Here is a 19,076-nt window from a genome sequence, read left to right on the forward strand (position 1 = left end):
AAATTCAAAAAAAATTCTCATTATTCGTGAATTGATTTTTTTTAATATTACGAAATAATTATAAAAAATTTAAAATTATAAAATAATTGAAATTTATTTATTAATATTTTAATAATAAAAATATTTTAAAAACACAGAAACCACAACCTCAAAAAAATTTCCATGCATCATAAGACGGTAACAGAAGGGGTTGTTGTGCTTGACTGGTGACGTGGGCATGTAAACGTCATATTTTATTTGATATTTGCAAAGCCAACTATATATAAATCATTGACAATCGTGCTTCTTTGATCTGCAAGCATTTCCCCCCCTGCCACTGTCAACCATTACCCTTCTAGTTTCGGTCCCAACCAAAGTCATGGCCACTGATACAGAGTGCCTTACAGACATCATCTTCGAACAAATCAGCCAACCTCCTGAGTTTTCTCCACAGAGGACCATTTACAGAGTCCCCGACGATCTTCGGAAGCTCAAGGAAAGCGCCTATACCCCTCAGTTTGTCTCCATTGGACCTCTTCACAGCCGCGACAAACACCTCGACAACTCACGCGTCAACAAGACCAAGGTCAAATGCGTCGGACCACTCATTTACAGGGCCGCCAAATCCAAGAAGCAAGCAAGGGAAATAGTGCAAAAGTGTCTGACGGCGATGGAGGAGTCCATCGGCGAGGCCCAGAACTACTACCCGAAAGAAAAACCTGTGACGCTGAATAGGGAGATGCTTTTCTTGGATGGCTCCTTTATTCTGGAGCTTCTCTACAGGCACTACGATGTCGTAGTTCTCCAGAAGAAGAAGGTTGACCAAATTCCCGAACTGGGCATTGATAGCGCCGTGACCTACCGCACTGTTCAGCGAGATTTGCTGTTGCTCGAGAACCAGCTTCCATTCTCTGTTCTTGATACTCTTTTCCACCTGCTTACAGAGTCTCAAACCGGCACCCAGAAAGGCCCTTCTTTGATTGAATACGTACTGTTATTCTTCCACGATCTGCTGAGACTACAAAGCATACCAGCAAAAGTAGATGGCGATACGTTTCACATTCTCCATCTTCTTCACAAACACTACCTTCCGGCCGATCTGCCGCCGGCCATGACTTCCGGCCAGTTCATGCAATCTGCTACAGACCTCGACCACGCCGGCGTCAAGTTCGAGTCCCACAACGCCAAAAGCCAATTGCAGCTGCACAATGCCGGAATTAGCCCATTCCAGGTCGAATTCCAAGATCCTTGCGGCGTCAAAAGGTGGTGGTTTTCCAGAGCTTGTTTCAAAATTCCGACGCTGCACATCGACGACTCGACGGAGCTGTTCCTGAGAAATCTCATCGCTTTCGAGCAGTGCTGCCCCCTCATTACGAGGTACGTTACGTCGTACGCGTTCGTCATGGACAGGCTGATCAACACCGCCAAGGACGTGGATGTGCTCCAAAAAGCTGGGATTGTATGCAACTATTTGGGGTCCCATAAAGACGCTTCTGAACTGTTCAATAAGCTGTGCTCTGAAGTTGCGATCGGGGACTTCTACTTCTCGCAGACGTGCGAGAAGGCCGACAAATACAGCCGTCGGTGTTGGCCGCAGGCTGTGGCGCATCTGAGGCGGAACAATTTTGCTACCCCATGGGCATATATCGCTTTCTGCGTTGCTTTCCTCGTTTTCTTCTCTTCTTTGACGACTGTCATCCGCAACCTCAGGTATATATTTCATCTTTGATTAGCAGGCAATAATAATTTCTCATTTGTTTTGTCAGATCCGAATTAGATGCCAATATTCTGACATATATATACCCCTCTTGAGCAGAGATATGTCAAAGTAGAAGGATGAGGAGGAGCTGGCCTGCCATGGCTGAAACACCACATGCAAGCTGCAGGGAAACGACATTCCGGGCATCCCAAGGTGGATCGACTTTTAAAGGTTATTCTACATACGAGTATGCATATCTATGTAGAAGACAATGTATTTCTGATTAATATACAGGTTTGGAAGCTTCTCCAATAAGTAGAATAAATAGATTCTTGAATCCATGTTGTGGCAAAGTGAAATTTTTTTTCTTCTTCTTGATAAAAAGGGAAATCTAGAAATATAATTTACTCCTCAAGTGAGACTCTTTAGTTGTCGTCTAAAAAGATAGTTATATTGGTTGTTCAGTGCAGTCCTTCCATGTCCGTTTATATAAGAATTCAAGTCAGACACTGATGCGTGTGAATTAACACTGGCCCTACTTCTCGCTTCCTTTGCTCCGTTCCTGCTGCGTGCAACGCCTTCTTCTATCCGAGACTGGCTGCCGTCTCCGTCTCCTGCTTCGCACCTGCCTCCGCACGCCTCCTGCCTTCTTCCCTTTCTGTTTCCTGCGCTCACTTCTTCTCCTGCATCGGACTGCTTCCTCTGTTTTTCCTCGGCTGTCCTCCCTGCTTCTGCCGGCTTATTGAATTTATAATGTTAGGGTTGTTATTATTATTATTATTATTATTATTATTATTATTATTATGTGCTGGCCAAATTCCATTTTTATTATATTTTTTTAGGACCCACATGATTGAATTTATTTCCTTTATTCCTTTTCTATAAAAAATTCAAATTATATAAAATCCACTTTAATTCACACTTCAAGTAGAAAAAATAACACAAAATTAAAACTGAAATTAGATAAAAATATATATAAAATTAGACCCTATCAGAAACCCCTAGACTTAAGTTGTGCTAGTTCTAAAACAAAGGAGAATACAAGGATGAAACAGGGAATTTGGGGATGTTTGGATATTTTGTTTGACTTCCAAGTGCTAGCCTCAAAGATCACATATGACACAATTATAGAAAAAACTTCAAAATATTGGACAACTTTAATGGTTAATTCAGGTGCTAACTAAATCTCACAACAAATCCAAAAACAATGTTTGAATAACGAATCACAAATTCATGTATCCTTCTTGGACTGGTTCATGCAAATAAGAGTATGATGAAAGGGATCTCACAGGTATATATAATTAACCTCCAATGGCCTGTTTTTCTTAACCCTCTCCACTAATGTAGTCATCCACATTATTAAAGATCAAAAGGACTTTGTAAGTGGCCCCTACAGGCTTAGTCTAGCGGTTGAGAGTGTACATGTATTGATCCCAAAGAATTTTGGATTCTAATCGCTATATAGCCGGTCACAAGTCTCGTGTTTGAATCTTACTGTTGAGTTCCGTGATTTATCTCTCCTGTAGAAATTTTGAGTTTGAACTGGCACATGTCAAATAGTCGGATCACGATAAATTAAAATTCGCACTAATAGGTTGTGGGTTTGATTCTTTAACTTGTATAATAAGGTAAAGTCTCCCATTGCGATTTACTTTCTTTGTCAAAATCAAGAACACTAATAACAGGAGAATGTATAAGGGTGGTAATCCCAAAAGGACTTTATAAGTGCCCCTAGGGCATATGTCTAGCGATCAGATAAATAATATATCAGGTTTGCACCTGTAGGTCGTGAGTTTAATTTATACCCTACGCAGTGAGATAAAGTCTCACACTGATAAATTTATTTTTTCTATCAAAATTAAAATTAAAAATTACGGGCGGCGAAGTTGCGCAAAGGTAATCATGCCAAAAAGAACTTTATAAGCTTGTAACATTAGGCTTGGGTGGCACCTAATAAAAGAAGCTGGATAGGATTCGAATCAAAGCAAAAGAACAAAATAATTGAAAAGCCTTTTTTTTTTTTTTTTTTTTTCATGGGCCAGCTTTTTGACTAAAATGAGTTAAAAGTGTTTTTTTGTCAAATCTATGGATAGTAGATGTTCTATTCAACAAAATAGGATACCCCTGTATAACTTCCTGACCTCTTTCCCATATAATTGGTCTTGTTTCCCAAGTTTTATTCTTCGCAACTCCTATATTCGGAGCATGACTTTTGTCTAATAGGACTACGAAGAATCAATGAACCATATAAACAAACTTCTTTTGAACTTCATATAACAGAGAGTTTTCAAGTCATCCGTATTGGCAGTAGCCCCTTTAACATAATTTTCTTGGTTGGCATGCTCTTTTTTTTTTAATGATTCCTTTTCCCAATTCTCTTGAAGGGTGCTCATGGTTTTCCAGGCTAAAAGGTGAATGGAGATATTAAGCTGTACTAAGAAACATAAGGCTAAAAATTCAATTGTTCAATGGGGTGTCTAGAGTTAAAATATACTTATGGATAGGGGTGAGCATTCGATTATAGCCGAACCGAATCCCCCTAAAAATTTGTAACCAAATCGAACCATTTGAAAAAGAGTAACCGAACCGAACCGACCAACAAAACCCACCTAACCGAACTAACTAAAATCGATTTAACCGACCATTATTGCCGCCGCCCGGCGATTCCCACAACAGTGATGTTTCATATACTAAAAAATAAGGTTGATCCAAAGGCTAATTTTTTATAGATCTAAAAATTGATTTTATAGTGAAAAATATACCAAAAAAAAAAGTTTATGGAGAATTTACCTGATGAAGGGTTGAGGTGGAGTGACTGGAGTCCATAGTGTCTGTGTCTTCATCAGAGAGAGTAATGGCAGCTGCCTCTGCCGTCACGCCAGAGAGTTTGTGATGAAGAACAAAAGGGGAAGGGGAAAGAGAAGGGGACGACCGAATGGGAAGGGAGGGAAGGGAAAGAGAGAGGTGGTGGGAGGTGTGGCGGTAGGCCAGTTGCTGTTGTGGAGGGGGGAGAACCAGAGAAGGAGAAGGGAGGGCCGAAGGGGGAAGGAAGGAAAAAGAGAGAGATGGGGGGGGTGGGTTTTCTGGGGGTTTGTGGTGGATTTCTTGGGGGGATGGGTTTCTGGCAATGGTAGGGAGAGGTTGGCAGAGAGTGAGAGAGAGGGTTATGGGTTTCTTGCAATGGCAGAGAGTGAGAGAGAGGGTTGTTTGGGAGTTTGTGTTGGGAGGAGGGTAGTGTCGTGTGTGGTTCGGTTGTGAGGGGGGGTTAATGCCGCGTGCGATTAACTCGGTTATTAAAGGTAATCGAACTGAACCATCAAATCGATCGATTCGATTCGATTAATTCGCTTAATTCGAACATTTGCTCACCTCTGCTTATGGGTTAGCTTGAAAGGCTCAACGGGGAGAAAGATGGCCTAAATCATCTTTCTAATAATGCTTCTGTCTAGGATTTGACCTCAAGGGATAATCAAACAGGTTCCAGAGGTATGAGATCATCATGAGGATATGATTGTATTCACATAAACTTTCTCTAAGCATGTAAAGCTGATGATGGTTTTCGGGACTGACCACTACGTGCCACCTCTGCGAATGGGCCTCGGACTTAGCGATGTCGGACCTTGGTGATAGGACCTGCAAGACAACGGAGTGGCGGGGCTAGGGTCCCCCGGGGTGGAATCCGATGCTCAAATCAGTAGAATAGATGTAAGTCGTAATAAATGTAAGAGCTATGAAACTTGGCATATCTGGTGAGGATTCTTGTCCTTTATATGTAAACCTGTTATGGGGTACCCGGGATAAACCCATGTTAAGCGGGGGCATGACTCTCGAGAATCTCGGTCAAGATGGAACGGGTCTTGCGGCCCGGCCTGAATTTCTCGGGCTCTGCTCCGGATTGTTGACTTGCCACGTGTCAGTCTCTCAAGCAATCCACGTGGCGGGTAAGACTGTTGGCGCGTAGGGGTATTTTGGTAATTTTAGGTGGTGCCACATCACTTGCCCCCCATTCCTTGAGCCTAGCTGAGAATCTTGCTGGGTCGAAGAGTAGCTTAATTTTTAAGGTTACTTGACTGTTGATTTTTCTCAAGATGCACAAGAGCGTTTTTAAACTTGAGATTAATGCCTAACAACCTCATTTACTATTTTGAAATTATAAGGGGTCCTTGGTTGGAGGGAAAAATTCGCTTGGAGGAAAACATTCATCATTTTGAATTTTCACCCCCCTTGGGTCCCCTCTATATAAGCTCTAAGGCCCCACCCCGCAAGTATCATTTTAAGACAAGCATCCAACTTCTTGAGGTTAGTCTTTCCCCTACTCTTTTATTTTTTCATCACTTTTACTGCTCGTTTGCTTTTTCCTTTGCGTATATATATATATATTTAAAGAACTTCTCCACTGGCCAGAGCTCGGCCATGGCTGAGCTCCCCTAGGGAGCCCATTGGGCCCTTTTTTTTTAATATATTTAAATAATATATATATACATATATATGTATGGGTGAGAATTTGGGTCGGCCATGGCCGACCCTTGGGTTTCCCCCTCCCATTATTATTATTATTATTATTATTATTATTTTGTTAATAATAACAATTTTTTATTTTTAATATGTATATATAAATACATATATATGGGTGAGCATTGGGTCGGCCATGGCGTACCCTTGGGCTTTCCCCCCTCCCATTATATTTATTATATTTTGTTAATAATAACAAAATAGGCTTCAAAATAATGCTTAACTTGGCTGACTCGTTTCTTTGGCCTTTCTTTGTTGCAGGCTTAGTTCGAGATTTCCCGGGCTAAACCGTGCTTGCTGAGCTCCCTTAGATTCAAGCCCAGTTGCGGTTTTTCTTCCCTGATCTCTGCCTTCATTCTCTTGGTCAGTGGTCTCTTTTTGGCTATTTTTATTCGTAATTTTAGCATATCCTCTTATTCCTCTGAGTCTGAAGCCTCCAGAACTAGTTATAGTAGCGAGGAATCGAATATCGAGTTATCCAGTCCCTCTCATGGTCCCTTTCGTAGGCTTGAAAAACTTAGGAGACCCGAAAGAGTTTCACCTCATCCCTCTTCGGAATCCCATGTGAGTAGTGATCCCATCCTAGAAAACTTACCCGAGGATCTGACCATGGACCACTATACCATAACCGAGAGAGAGTTGTTTCCCCTTCTTAGAAAATATCACCTTATTCATGATGAGTATTGATACAGTGAACCCTTAGGTCTAAAGGCTTACTAGGCCCCCTGTGGTTGTATCACCGTGTACGAGCAAGCCCTCGTTGCCGGCCTTAGGTTTCCTCTTGCGGCCCCCATAGTTGAGGTATTCTCTGTCGTGGGGTTATGTCCCTCTCAGCTGACTCCCAATGGCTAGAGGTGCCTAGTTATCTTCGTTCTCTGTTGTCGAGCTCGAGACATTGAGCCTACCGCCCAACTCTTCTTTCAGATGTTCAAGGTAATACCCATTAGTAAAATCGAACCTCGGTTCGCCGTCTCTCCCCTCAACCAGCGTCAATTCATAGTCGACAACCCCACATCGGTAAAACGATGGAAGAGTAGATTTTTCTTTACTGGCTTGAAAGACGGGGGGGGGGGAGGGGGCGCTTCGGGGTGCTAGTCGAGTGGGCTTTCTAGCCCTCAAAAGTCCGTAGTCGCGGGATCACGTAGGGCGAGCTTCATAATATTCAGATCTTGAGGGAGTTGAACCCCATCAGCACTCGGGCCTTGATATGTGACCATACCTTGTACTTGGGGGGTTTATCCACTTACACTTGCTTCGAGCCCGATGTCACTTTGGGTAGTTATTTTCCCCTATTTTCATACGTTTTGACTTGCTATTTTTCTTGCCACCGATGTCTTGTCTTTGCCTTTGCCTTTGCCTTTGCAGCTGAAATGGTGAGTACTGCTTTTATCTGGGGGAAGAACAAAAGAAGGCTCGCAAATGATGAGGGCGCCCCTGCTCCTACGAGGGAAAAGGCCACCTTGGATCCCCCTCAGCTGAGGAAGGGGAGCCTAGCCGCACTAGGAGGAAGAGAACCTCCCAGCCTCCGAGACAGCCCATGCCAGTCCCCGAGTCCCCCCCATACTATCCAGACTATATTCCTGACTGGGGTGTGAAGGAAAACGACCTTAGTCGGAATAGTCAAGTGGCGAGACGCATGATTCACCACTTCGCCACCCCCGTCGACCGTCAAATGCTAGCTGAACAGTCCTTGGAGGCAGTGGAGGCTGCTTTGTGCAAGCATTTGGCTCAGGTAATTCCCTCTACTTTATCGACATTTTTCTGCCCTAGCTGTGTTACCCTTACTTGTCTTATTCATTACAGGTGGTCACGCTAGTTTCAGACTTTTCTGGACGTTTTTTCCAAACTTCCCGGAAGACCTTGGAGCTGGACACCCAGTTACAGGAGAGGGACGACTTATTAGAGAGCCAGAGGAAGAACTTGGACGAGTTGTCCTCCGAGCGGAAATCCTTGGACTAACGCATTCGGGAACTTGAGGCGAAGCTATCCCAGGCGAGCTCAAAGTTGTCCCAGGCGAACTCAGTCATTCATAGGTACGAGCGCAAGTATGCTGAGCCCATCAAACTTCCTGAGGTGGAGGAGTTCATCCAGTAGAATTTGCAGGAAGCTTGGACTAAGGGATTTCAGACCTATGTGACTGAGGTGCTCCGCGTACATTCGGACTTGGATATGTTTAATGTCCGGTCTATTGACGAAATCGTGGCCGAGATGGAGGACTCGGAGATGGCTGATGGTGACGATGCTCCGCCTTATGCTTGAGTTTTTTCTTCTTTTTTCTAGCTAGGGTTTTTTGTACTTCATTATCACCGTGTATTGGACCATCGTACTTTTATAAAATGTCATTCCATTTTGACTCCTCATTTCTTGATTGTGGACATATGGGTCAAGACACTAGTTGAACCCCGATCCATTGCATAGTCGAGGAGGGCTTCTCCGACCCCCGACTCTCTCGATGTCGACAAACATGAGGGTGTTATGCTGTAACTTTTCCTTGGCCATTAGTCCGCCTTTGGGAACAGCCTAAGGCTCGTGAACCTTAGATTTTAGCCACTCCCCCGCGGAGGAGGGTGTTGGATTAGAGTTTTTCCGTGGCCCTTAGTCCATCTTTGAGGACGGCCTAGGGTTCGTGACCCTTGGATTTTAGCCCCTCCCTCACGGAGGAGGGTATTGAGTTAGGGTTTTTCCGTGGCCATTAATCCACTTTTGAGGACGGCCTAGGGCTCGTGACCCTTGACTTTTAGCCACTCCCTCGCGGAGGAGGGTGTTAGGCCAGATTTTTTTTGTGGCCATTAGTCCATCTTTGAGGACGGCCTAGGGCTCGTGACCCTCGGGTTTTAGTCACTCCCTCGCGGAGGAGGGTGTTGGGCTAGAGTTTTTCTGTGGCCATTAGTCCACCTTTGAGGACGGCCTAGGGCTCGTGACCCTTGGATTTTAGTCACTCCCTCGCAGAGGAGGGTGCTAGGCTAGAGTTTTTTTGTGGCCATTAGTCCACCTTTGAGGATGGCCTAGGGCTCGTGACCCTTGGATTTCTCTTTTGGCGAAGTGTTGTCTTTTTTGAAATTGCTATTAGATGGAAAGGATTCGAAGTCTTGCATTAGTCATAAAAAGAGTACAAAGAGGTTCGGGGAATTCCCTTACTCATTGATAAAACTTTCTTAAGTTTTGCACATTCCAAGTATGCTTCAAGGGCTTTCCTTCCATGTCTTCTAGTCGATATGCCCCCGGACTTAAGGATTCCACCACTTGGTACGGTCCTTCCCAATTCGGAGTTAGTTTATTCGTATCCTGAGGATGACTCATGTCGAACCGTCGCAACACAAGATCTCCTGGCATGAAACTCCTAGCGTGGACTCGTCGATTGTAGTACCTAGCAATGCGCTGGTTATACGCGGCTTGTCAAATTCGTGCCAGGTCTCGGAGCTCATCCATCATATCCAAGTTGCACCTTAGCCCTTGCTCGTTAACCTCCGGATCGAAATGCTCCACTCAGTAGCTTATCACCCCAATCTCGACCAGGATAAGAGCCTCCGAGCCATAACACAATGTAAAAGGGCATTCTCCTGTAGCCGTTCGCGGCGTGGTTCGATAGGACCATAGTATATTGGGGAGCTCATCTACCCATCGGCCGTCCGCCTTTTCAACTCGAGCTCGGAGTCCTTGCAGAATGGTCTTGTTTGTCAGCTCCACCTACCCATTAGCTTGAGGATGGGCCACCGAGGTAAAATGCTGCTTAATCCCTAACTCGCGGCACCAGTCTTGCACTGATCGGTCCTCAAATTGGGTGCCATTATCCATTATTATTACTCTTGGAATACCAAACCGGCAGATGATGGATTTCCAGAGGAATTGTTTTACCCTTTGGCCTGTAATGGTTGCCAAAGGCTCAACCTCCACCCACTTAGTAAAGTAGTCGATGGCCGCTATCAGGTATTTGTTCTATCCAGCCGCTAGCAGGAAGGGCCCGAGGATATCCACTCCCCACCTGGAAAATGGACAAGGTGAAGCCAGGTGGGTGAGTTCAGCTGCCGAGGTATGAACTAGGTTGGAAGTTCTTTGGCATCTCTCACAGGTCCGGACCAATTGCACGGCGTCGCTCATCATTGTTGGCCAATAATACCCCTGCCGAAGTGCCTTCTGGGAAAGAGACCGAGCTCCGATGTGACTGCCACAAATCCCCTCGTGGATTTCCCTTAGGATGTAGTCGGCCTCGATGGGCCCAACGCATTTTAGCAGCGGCTGAGTGAAGGATTTCTTGTAAAGGTCTGATCCGATCAGAAGAAACTTGGCAGCCTGACGCTTGAGTTTTCGACTCTCTTGTTCCTCCTCTGGTAGCCATCCACTGGTTAGATGTGCTATAATCGGATCCATCCAATTTTCTACCGCATCTACGCAAAGCTGCTCTGCTTCTATCTCTATGCTCTTCTGAGGCAACGACTCCATGTAGACAACTCAGGAATTCCTGGGGAAGGAAGAAGCAGCTGTCCTCGAGAGAGCATCCGCCACTGCATTCTGCGCACGTGGGACATGATTGATTTTCACCGCTTGAAACCGCACCATAAGATCCTTGGCTATTGCTAAGTATTGGGCTATGGCGTCCTCCCGGGCCTCAAACTCCCCTGTGACCTGTTGCACAATCAAGTTCGAGTCAGAATATACCTCCAAATCCCTGACTCCCATCTGTTCCGCTAGTCTGAGCCTGGCAATGAACGCCTCGTACTCAGCCTCATTGTTAGAGGCATTGAACTCGAAGTGGAGGGCATATGGCCAAGCCTGGCCATCGGGGCCCTGGAGCAGTAATCTAGCACCACTGCCTCCGACACTGGAGCTTCCATCCACAGAGAGAGTCCAAGTATGGGAAACCCCTTCATTTGCTTCTACTGGTAGGGTGCCTGGCCTCCACGATAAGGTCAGTAAAAGCCTGTGCCTTGATGGCTGGCCGAGGTCGATAGTCGATGTCGAAGGCACTCAGCTCCACCGCCCACTTGAGCATCCTCCCTGACAAGTCTGTCTTTCCCAACACATGCCTCAATGGCTGACTTGACAGGACGATAACATGGTGTGCCTCGAAATAGGGCCTCAACTTTCGAGCGGAGATGACTAGGGCATAGGCCAACTTTTCTGTTGGAGTGTAACGAATCTCAGCTCCATCCAATCTCTTGCTCACATAGTAGACCGGCTTTTGAACTTTGTCCTCCTCCCGTACCAAAATCGAACTGACGGCCTTATCCGAGGTAGCCAGATAAATGTATAGTGACTCTCCCGGCTGTGGCTTAGCTAGGACTGGGGGGGGAGACTAGACACTGTTTCAGCTACTCAAACGCCTCCTGGCACTCTTCTGTCCATGCAAAATTCTGGACCCGAGTCAAGGCCTTAAAAAATGGCAATTGCCTCTCCACAGATCTTGCCAAAAACCTTCTTAATGCCGCTATCCTCCCGATTAGTCTCGAGAATGGCTTTTATCTTCGAGGGGTTAGCCTCAATACCCCGGTAATGCACCATGAACCCCAAAAATTTACCATCTGTCACCCCGAATGCACACTTAGCTGGGTTGAGCTTCATCTGATACTGACGCAAGGTCTGGAGGCATTCCTCCAAGTCGTTTGGATGCTGCTCAGCCAAGAGACTCTTGACCAATATATCATCAACGTAAGCCTCCATGTTTCGACCGAGTTGAGCCTTGAACAGCTTGTTGACTAACCTCTAATATGTAGCTCCGACGTTCTTCAACCCAAAGGGCATGACTCGATAACAATAGGTGGCCTTATCTGTGATGAAGGCAGTCTTCTCCTGATCCTTAGGGTGTAATGGGATTTGGTGGTACCCCTGGAATGCATCTAAGAAACTCATCAGCTGACATCCTGCTGTTCCATCAATCAATGCGTCAATCCTGGGCAGAGGGTAACTATCCTTGGGGCAGGCTTTATTAAGATCTTTAAAATCAATACAAAGCCTCCATTTTCCCGACCCCTTAGAAACAAGGACCACGCTGGCTAACCACTCTGGATAGTCGACCTCCCAAATATGATTAGCCTCCATAAGCTTTTTCACCTCAGCCTCTATAGCTTTAACCCGCTCCGAGGTAAACTTCCTTTTTCTTTGCCTCACCGGCACGTAATCAGGGTAGAGTCCCAAGCGATGGGTCATGACAGCCGGGTCTATCCCTGGCATATTTAGTGTAGACCAAGCAAACACGTCTTGATACTGGCGCAAGAGTGAAAGGACCTCGGACCGCAAGGGCTCCTGTAACTTGGAACTGATCCGTACTGTCCAATCGGGCTCTTCCCCTAACAAGACTTCCTCGAGCTCGTCCACTGGCTCCGAGGTCTTGGGCTCCTCCGGACCTTCCAAGATGAAACTGGTAACCACCATGGGAGGAGCGGCATAACTCTGTCCCTCCCCCCTTACCGATCTCTGACCTGCTCCTATACTTAAGGCTTTTCCCTGTTTTGTCTCTATCTGGCCCTGACCGTCTTGAAGGATAACATCCTGGTTCGGCCTTGAGTCTGACTCTGACCCCTTGGCTATAGTGGCACTCAAGGAGGCTACGTAGCATTCCCTAGCTTGATGTTGGTCTCCTCTTACCTTGCCAATCCCTCTCGGAGTAGGGAATTTCAACACCATGTGATATGTGCTTGGTACCGCCCTCAAAGCACTAAGCCCAGACCTATCAAGAATCATATTATATGCCGAGGGCACATCAACAACCAAAATATCCAACGTCACCTGGGATTTATGAGAGCCACTACCGACCGTTAGGGGTAGCCGGATCAACCCCTCGGAGTGAATCACCATTCCATCAAAACCAACCAAGGGGACACGAACTGGCCTCAGCTGTTCGAGAGTGAACCCCATCCCTAGGAATGCCCTCTTAGAAAGGATCTCCGAAGAACTACCCGGGTCCACGAGGATTCGCCTCATCTCCCACTCTCCTACTTGAGCAGTGATCACCAACAAATCTGAATAGTTGGGGTAGTTCGGAAGATCCTCTTCGGAGAATGTGATGACCACCTTATCCTTTACCACGCTCTTGGGAGCAGTTGAGTGAGGCCCTGGAACTGTTCCCGCCGCCAATGTGTATAAGATAAACTTCTGTCCTCCCTCCTCGGCAGGCTATTTTCCTTCTCTCCGGGGCGGTGTTCGACTTTGTTCTCGAAGGCGATCACGAGTAGGGGACCTCCTTCTGTGCTCCAGTTGGGATTCTACCTTGCCCGAGTTCACACCTCCTCGACTAACGAAATCCCGAAGGTAACCCCTGTTGATAAGCTCCTGTATCTCTTCTTTCAATTAGATGCAGTCCTCTGTCTCATGGCCGTGGTCGCGTTGGAAACAACAATACTTCTTTTTGCTTCTAGTGTTGGGTGGAGACTTTAGTGGGGGAGGACGTCGCAAATAATTCTTATCCTCCAGTGCTAAGAGTATCTCTGCTCGACTAGCATTGAGGGGAGTGTAACTCACCGGGCTTCCCCGTGCACCCCCTAAACCCGGGCAATCTGGAGCTCGGGATGGGCAGTAGTCCGTTTTCTATTCCACCATCGGCTTTTTCTTCTCATTCTCTCTTTCTTTCTTGTCATTCTGTTTAGCCCTCTTCACCTTTATCACCTCTTCAGCGTTGATGTACTTGTTAGCCCGTGTAAGGGCTTTTGTGAAAGTACGAGGTGGAGTCTTGGCCAAGGACTGAGCGAATGGTCCAGCCCTCAGGCCATTCTGGAGAGCCATCATGGCGATCCACTGATCGAACTCGTCAATGCTCAACGCCTTCTCATTGAACCTAGCCACGAAATCCCTTAGGGATTCACCCTGATTTTACTTGATGTTCACCAGAGCCATGGAAGACTTCCGGTGCGCTTTAAGGGAGCGTAATGGGCTAGGAAATAGGTCTTCAACTCTTCCTAGCTGTTGATGGAACTGTTAGAATGGGAGATGCTATGGCACACACCAAGAGGGGGGGTGAATTGGATATTTAAAAAAATCTTGATAAAACTTGAAAAAACTTTTTAACCCAATTGAGGTTTTAGTGATTTAAAATATAGAACATATGAAATGACAAATGTAAAGCAAGAAGAATAAAAGACACAAAGAAATTATAGTGGTTCGGCTTAAACCAAGCCTAATCCACTACCTTAGCTCCCACTAAGGATTTTAAACCAATTCACTAAAACCTCCTACTTACACAAGTAGGCCCTCTAGCTACACAAGCTAGGAAATACAACCTCCCAATTTAATGGGCCCTCTAGCTACACAAGCTAGGAAAATAGAAACAATACAAATGAAAGAGATAAGCTAAGAGTTAACACTCTTAGTTACAAGTTCTCTCACAATGAAAAAATAAGGCTTAACAATAAATTTACAATGATAGAACAGTAAAGCCTTGGAGAGAAAAAATAAAACAATGAAAGCCCAAACACTGTAAGCTCGAATAAAATTGTTTGCAATTGCTAGATCATCTCATTTCAGTCCATTAGTCTCTCCTTGATCATCCATGAGTTGTATATATAAGCATCCATAAAGATTGAAGAAGAAACTAGCCGTTTTTGTGACCGTTGGAGTTGAAAAACTAGCCGTTATAAAATCTGTGAAACATAATAGTCGACAGAAGAAAAGATTAGTCAACTATTTTTACAAGTAAAACTAAGAATAGTCGACAGACATATACTGATAGTCGACTATTTTTAATACAAAAATCCAATAGTCGACAGACATACTTGAATAGTCGACAGTTGCTGAAATGAGAAGAAATTTTTGAATTTCATGAACAAAAATAGTCGACAGATCAAAAGGCATAGTCGACTATTTTTACTCGATAGTCGACAGATGCTAAAATAGTCGACAGATACTTAAATAGTCGACAGAACATCAAAAATAGTCGACTATTTTGAAGCATAGTCGACAGAATGATCCTGATAGTCGACTATTCTATAGAAAATCTTGAATTTTCAATACATCCTTATTCGATTCTTTTAAAACCTCATTTTGATTATCTTGAAAGCAAGTTGAGATTATCAAAAGTATATTTTGAAACAAATCACACTCAACCATACTCAATATTTCTTCTATAGGTTTTCATACCTTGCTTCAAAACTCATATATTAAAAAATTCATTTTCTCATTCACAAAATCCATATAGATTGATTTTCATATATTGATTTTCATATAGACATTCATCAAAACCATTTCATTACTCAAGAGTAAAATATCAGGAACGATGGGGAAGGCAGGAGTACCAAGTCCGGGCATGACCTCCCAAAGTAGCCGAAAATGCCCGGCACCATATTGCGTCAGATCCCGATTGCACCAACATGTGAGAGGAGAAAAGTTTTACGTGATCATAAGGGTCGGTGCTTCCATCATAGAGCTTGATGGATGGGATACGAAACCTTTCTTCGGTCCTCTGGTATTGGATTGGCCAGAGGTGGTGGATTCTCCCCTTAAGGTGGGGCCTCTAGATTAGCCCCAGCCTGGCTTCGAGTCACATTCCTTCGGGGAGCCATGTAGGTAGTTATGGCCAGGAGCGAAAGTCGTGTGATACATGTGGAAAGACCGAGGTCCGAGGTGAGGAGTTGAAGTCCGAAGCGCGAGACAAGGAAAAAAGAGGCTGGCGAGTTTGGACGTCGGGCCCCACGGTGGGTGCCAAATGATGATGGTTTTCGGGACCGACCATCATGTGCCACCTTTGCGAATGGGCCTCAGGAATCGGATCTCGGTGATAGGACCTGCAAGACAACGAAGTGGCAGGGCTAGGGTCCCCCGGGGTGGACTCCGACGCTCAAATTAGTAGAATAGATGCAAGTCGTAATAAATGTAAGAGTTGTGGAACTTGGCGTACCTGGTGAGGATTCTTCTCCTTTATATGTAGACCCGTTATGGGGTACCCGGGATAAACCCGTGTTGAGCGGGGGCACGACTCCCGAGAATCTCGGTCAAGGTGGAACGGGTCTTGCGGCTCGGCCTAGATTTCTCGGGCTCTGCTCCGAATTGTTGACTTGCTACGTGTCAGTCTCTCAAGCGATCCACGTGGAGGGTAAGACCATTGGCCCGTAGGGGTATTTTGATAATTTTAGGTGGTGCCATATCGAAAGCATTTCAAAGATGATGGCTATTACCAGAATTTCCGAACTCAACCACAAGATAAGAGTTAAGACATAAATTAAGCCTTAAACAAGAACACTATTCATCACTTTCGCTATGACATGTGCTAATGCAATCTGAAAGAAAGATTACCCGGAGGAGTGAATTGAGTTTTTTGATTATTTTTTAAAAATAATAAAAATATCTTTTAATTTGTGATGTAGTAAAGTTATTTGAAGAAAAACATTTTCTTAAACTATAAACAAGATGTAGGAGTGGATGTGTTTTGATTATTTTTTAAAAATAATAAAAATATCTTCTAATTTGTGATGTAGTAAAGTTATTTGAAGAAAAACATTTTCTTAAACTATAAACAAGATGTAGGAGTGGATGGAATAAGCATGAATAAGTATGCAACATACAATATCTTTCGTAAAAAATAATTTGAGAAAACTTTAGACATTAGATAAGTTTATATATGAAAATATTAATACTATGCATTAAAGAAAGAATATAAGAAACATTTTTTGTAAAGATAGAAATCAGTTTTGAAACAAATGAAATAAACGTGTTTAATGAAAAATGATTATGCAGTTAGAAAATCTCAAATAGGTTGTGATATACAATTTGAAAAACTTTTTATGAAATTTATTCAAAATCGAAACATAAATGTTTTATGAAAACTAATTCTGAAAATTACAAAAATAGTTATTTAATTTAAAAATAAATATAAATTTCATAATATATTTAAACAAATTCTGAAAATAAATTTAAAAAAATTAAAAATTTTGAGTCAAATTCAAAAAAAAATCTCATTATTCGTGAATTGATTTTTTTTAATATTACGAAATAATTATAAAAAAATTTAAAATTATAAAATAATTGAAAATTATTTATTAATATTTTAATAATAAAAATATTTTAAAAACACAGAAACCACAACCTCAAAAAAAATTTCATGCATCATAAGACGGTAACAGAAGGGGTTGTTGTGCTTGACTGGTGACGTGGGCATGTAAACGTCATATTTTATTTGATATTTGCAAAGCCAACTATATATAAATCAATGACAATCGTGCTTCTTTGATCTGCAAGCATTTCCCCCCCTGCCACTGTCAACCGTTGCCCTTCTAGTTTCGGTCCCAACCAAAGTCATGGCCACTGATAAAGTCATGGCCACTGATCCACAGAGCCTTATAGACATCATCTTCGAACAAATCAGCCAACCTCCTGAGTTTTCTCCACAGAGGACCATTTACAGAGTCCCCGACGATCTTCGGAAGCTCAAGGAAAGCGCCTATACCCCTCACTTTGTCTCCATTGGACCTCTTCACAGCCGCGACCCACTCCTCGACAACTCACGCGTCAACAAGACCAAGGTCAATTGCGTCAGACCACTCATTTACAGGGCCGCCAAATCCGAGAAGCAAGCAAGGGAAATAGTGCAAAAGTGTCTGACGGCGATGGGGGAGTCCGTCGCCGAGGCCCAGAACTACTACCCAGAAGAAGAACCTGCGACGCTGAACGAGGTGATGCTTTTCTTGGATGGCTCCTTTATTCTGGAGCTTTTCTACAGGCACTACGATATCGTGGTTCTCCAGAAGAAGAAGGTTGACCAAATTCCCGAACTGGGCATTGATAGCGCCGTGACCTACCGCACTGTTCAGCGAGATTTGCTGTTGCTCGAGAACCAGCTTCCATTCTCTGTTCTTGATACTCTTTTCCACCTGCTTACAGAGTCTCAAACTGACACCCAGAAAGGCCCTTCTTTGATTGAATACGTACTGTTATTCTTCCACGATCTGCTGAGACTACAAAGCATACCAGCAAAAGTAGATGGCGATACGTTTCACATCCTCCATCTTCTTCACAAACACTACCTTCCGGCCGATCTGCCGGTGGCCATGACTTCCGGCCAGTTCATGCAATCTGCTACAGACCTCGACCACGCCGGCGTCAAGTTCGAATCCCACAACGCCAAAAGCCAATTGCAGCTGCACAATGCCGGAATTAGCCCATTCCAGGTCGAATTCCAAGATCCTTGCGGCGTCAAAAGGTGGTGGTTTTCCAGAGCTTGTTTCAAAATTCCGACGCTGCACATCGACGACTCGACGGAGCTGTTCCTGAGAAATCTCATCGCTTTTGAGCAGTGCTGCCCCCTCATTAAGAGGTACGTTACGTCGTACGCGTTCGTCATGGACAGGCTGATCAACACCGCCATGGACGTGGATGTGCTCCAAAAAGCTGGGATTGTATGCAACTATTTGGGGTCCCATAAAGACGCTTCTGATCTGTTCAATAAGCTGTGCTCTGAAGTTGCGATTGGGGACTTCTACTTCTCGGACGCGTGCGAGAATGCAGCCAAATACAGCCGTTGGTGTTGGCCGCAGGCGGTGGCGCATCTGAGGCGGAACAATTTTGCGACCCCATGGGCATATATCGCTTTCTGCGTTGCTTTGGTGGTTTTCTTCTCGTCTTTGACGACTGTCATCCGCAACCTCAGGTATATATTTCATCTTTGATTAGCAGGCAATAATAATTTCTCATTTGTTTTGTCAGATCCTGTAATATCCCCAATTAATTAAATAAAATGAAATTAATTAAATTAATTAATTTATTTAAAATTTGAGGCGGTGCGTGTGTGTTGGAGAACAATCATCAAAATATATATATATATATATATATATATTTGTCTCTCAAGGAAGCTTCTGGCGAGATGAAATAACAGAGAGTGAGAGTTGAAGAGGGAGAGATCAGTGGGCCGAGAGATTGAGAGGGAATGAGAGCAGTGAGAGAGAGAAAGAGCTCGCGAGAAAGAGAG

General features: G+C 44.3%; 2 protein-coding genes across 2 annotated transcripts; both read left to right on the forward strand.

Annotated features, from left to right (window-relative positions):
* Positions 1–358: 358 nt before the first annotated feature.
* Positions 359–1,708, forward strand: LOC127788066 (UPF0481 protein At3g47200-like). The gene has a single exon (XM_052316186.1). It carries the CDS (start codon positions 359–361, stop codon positions 1,706–1,708), a length of 1,350 nt encoding a protein of 449 aa, XP_052172146.1.
* A 15,701-nt stretch (positions 1,709–17,409) lies between these two features.
* LOC127788067 (UPF0481 protein At3g47200-like) lies at positions 17,410–18,777 on the forward strand. Its single transcript, XM_052316187.1, has one exon. It carries the CDS (start codon positions 17,410–17,412, stop codon positions 18,775–18,777), a length of 1,368 nt encoding a protein of 455 aa, XP_052172147.1.
* The last annotated feature ends 299 nt before the right edge of the window (positions 18,778–19,076 follow it).

Source organism: Diospyros lotus, chromosome 13, assembly GCF_014633365.1.
Source record: "Diospyros lotus cultivar Yz01 chromosome 13, ASM1463336v1, whole genome shotgun sequence".
NCBI lineage: Eukaryota > Viridiplantae > Streptophyta > Magnoliopsida > Ericales > Ebenaceae > Diospyros > Diospyros lotus.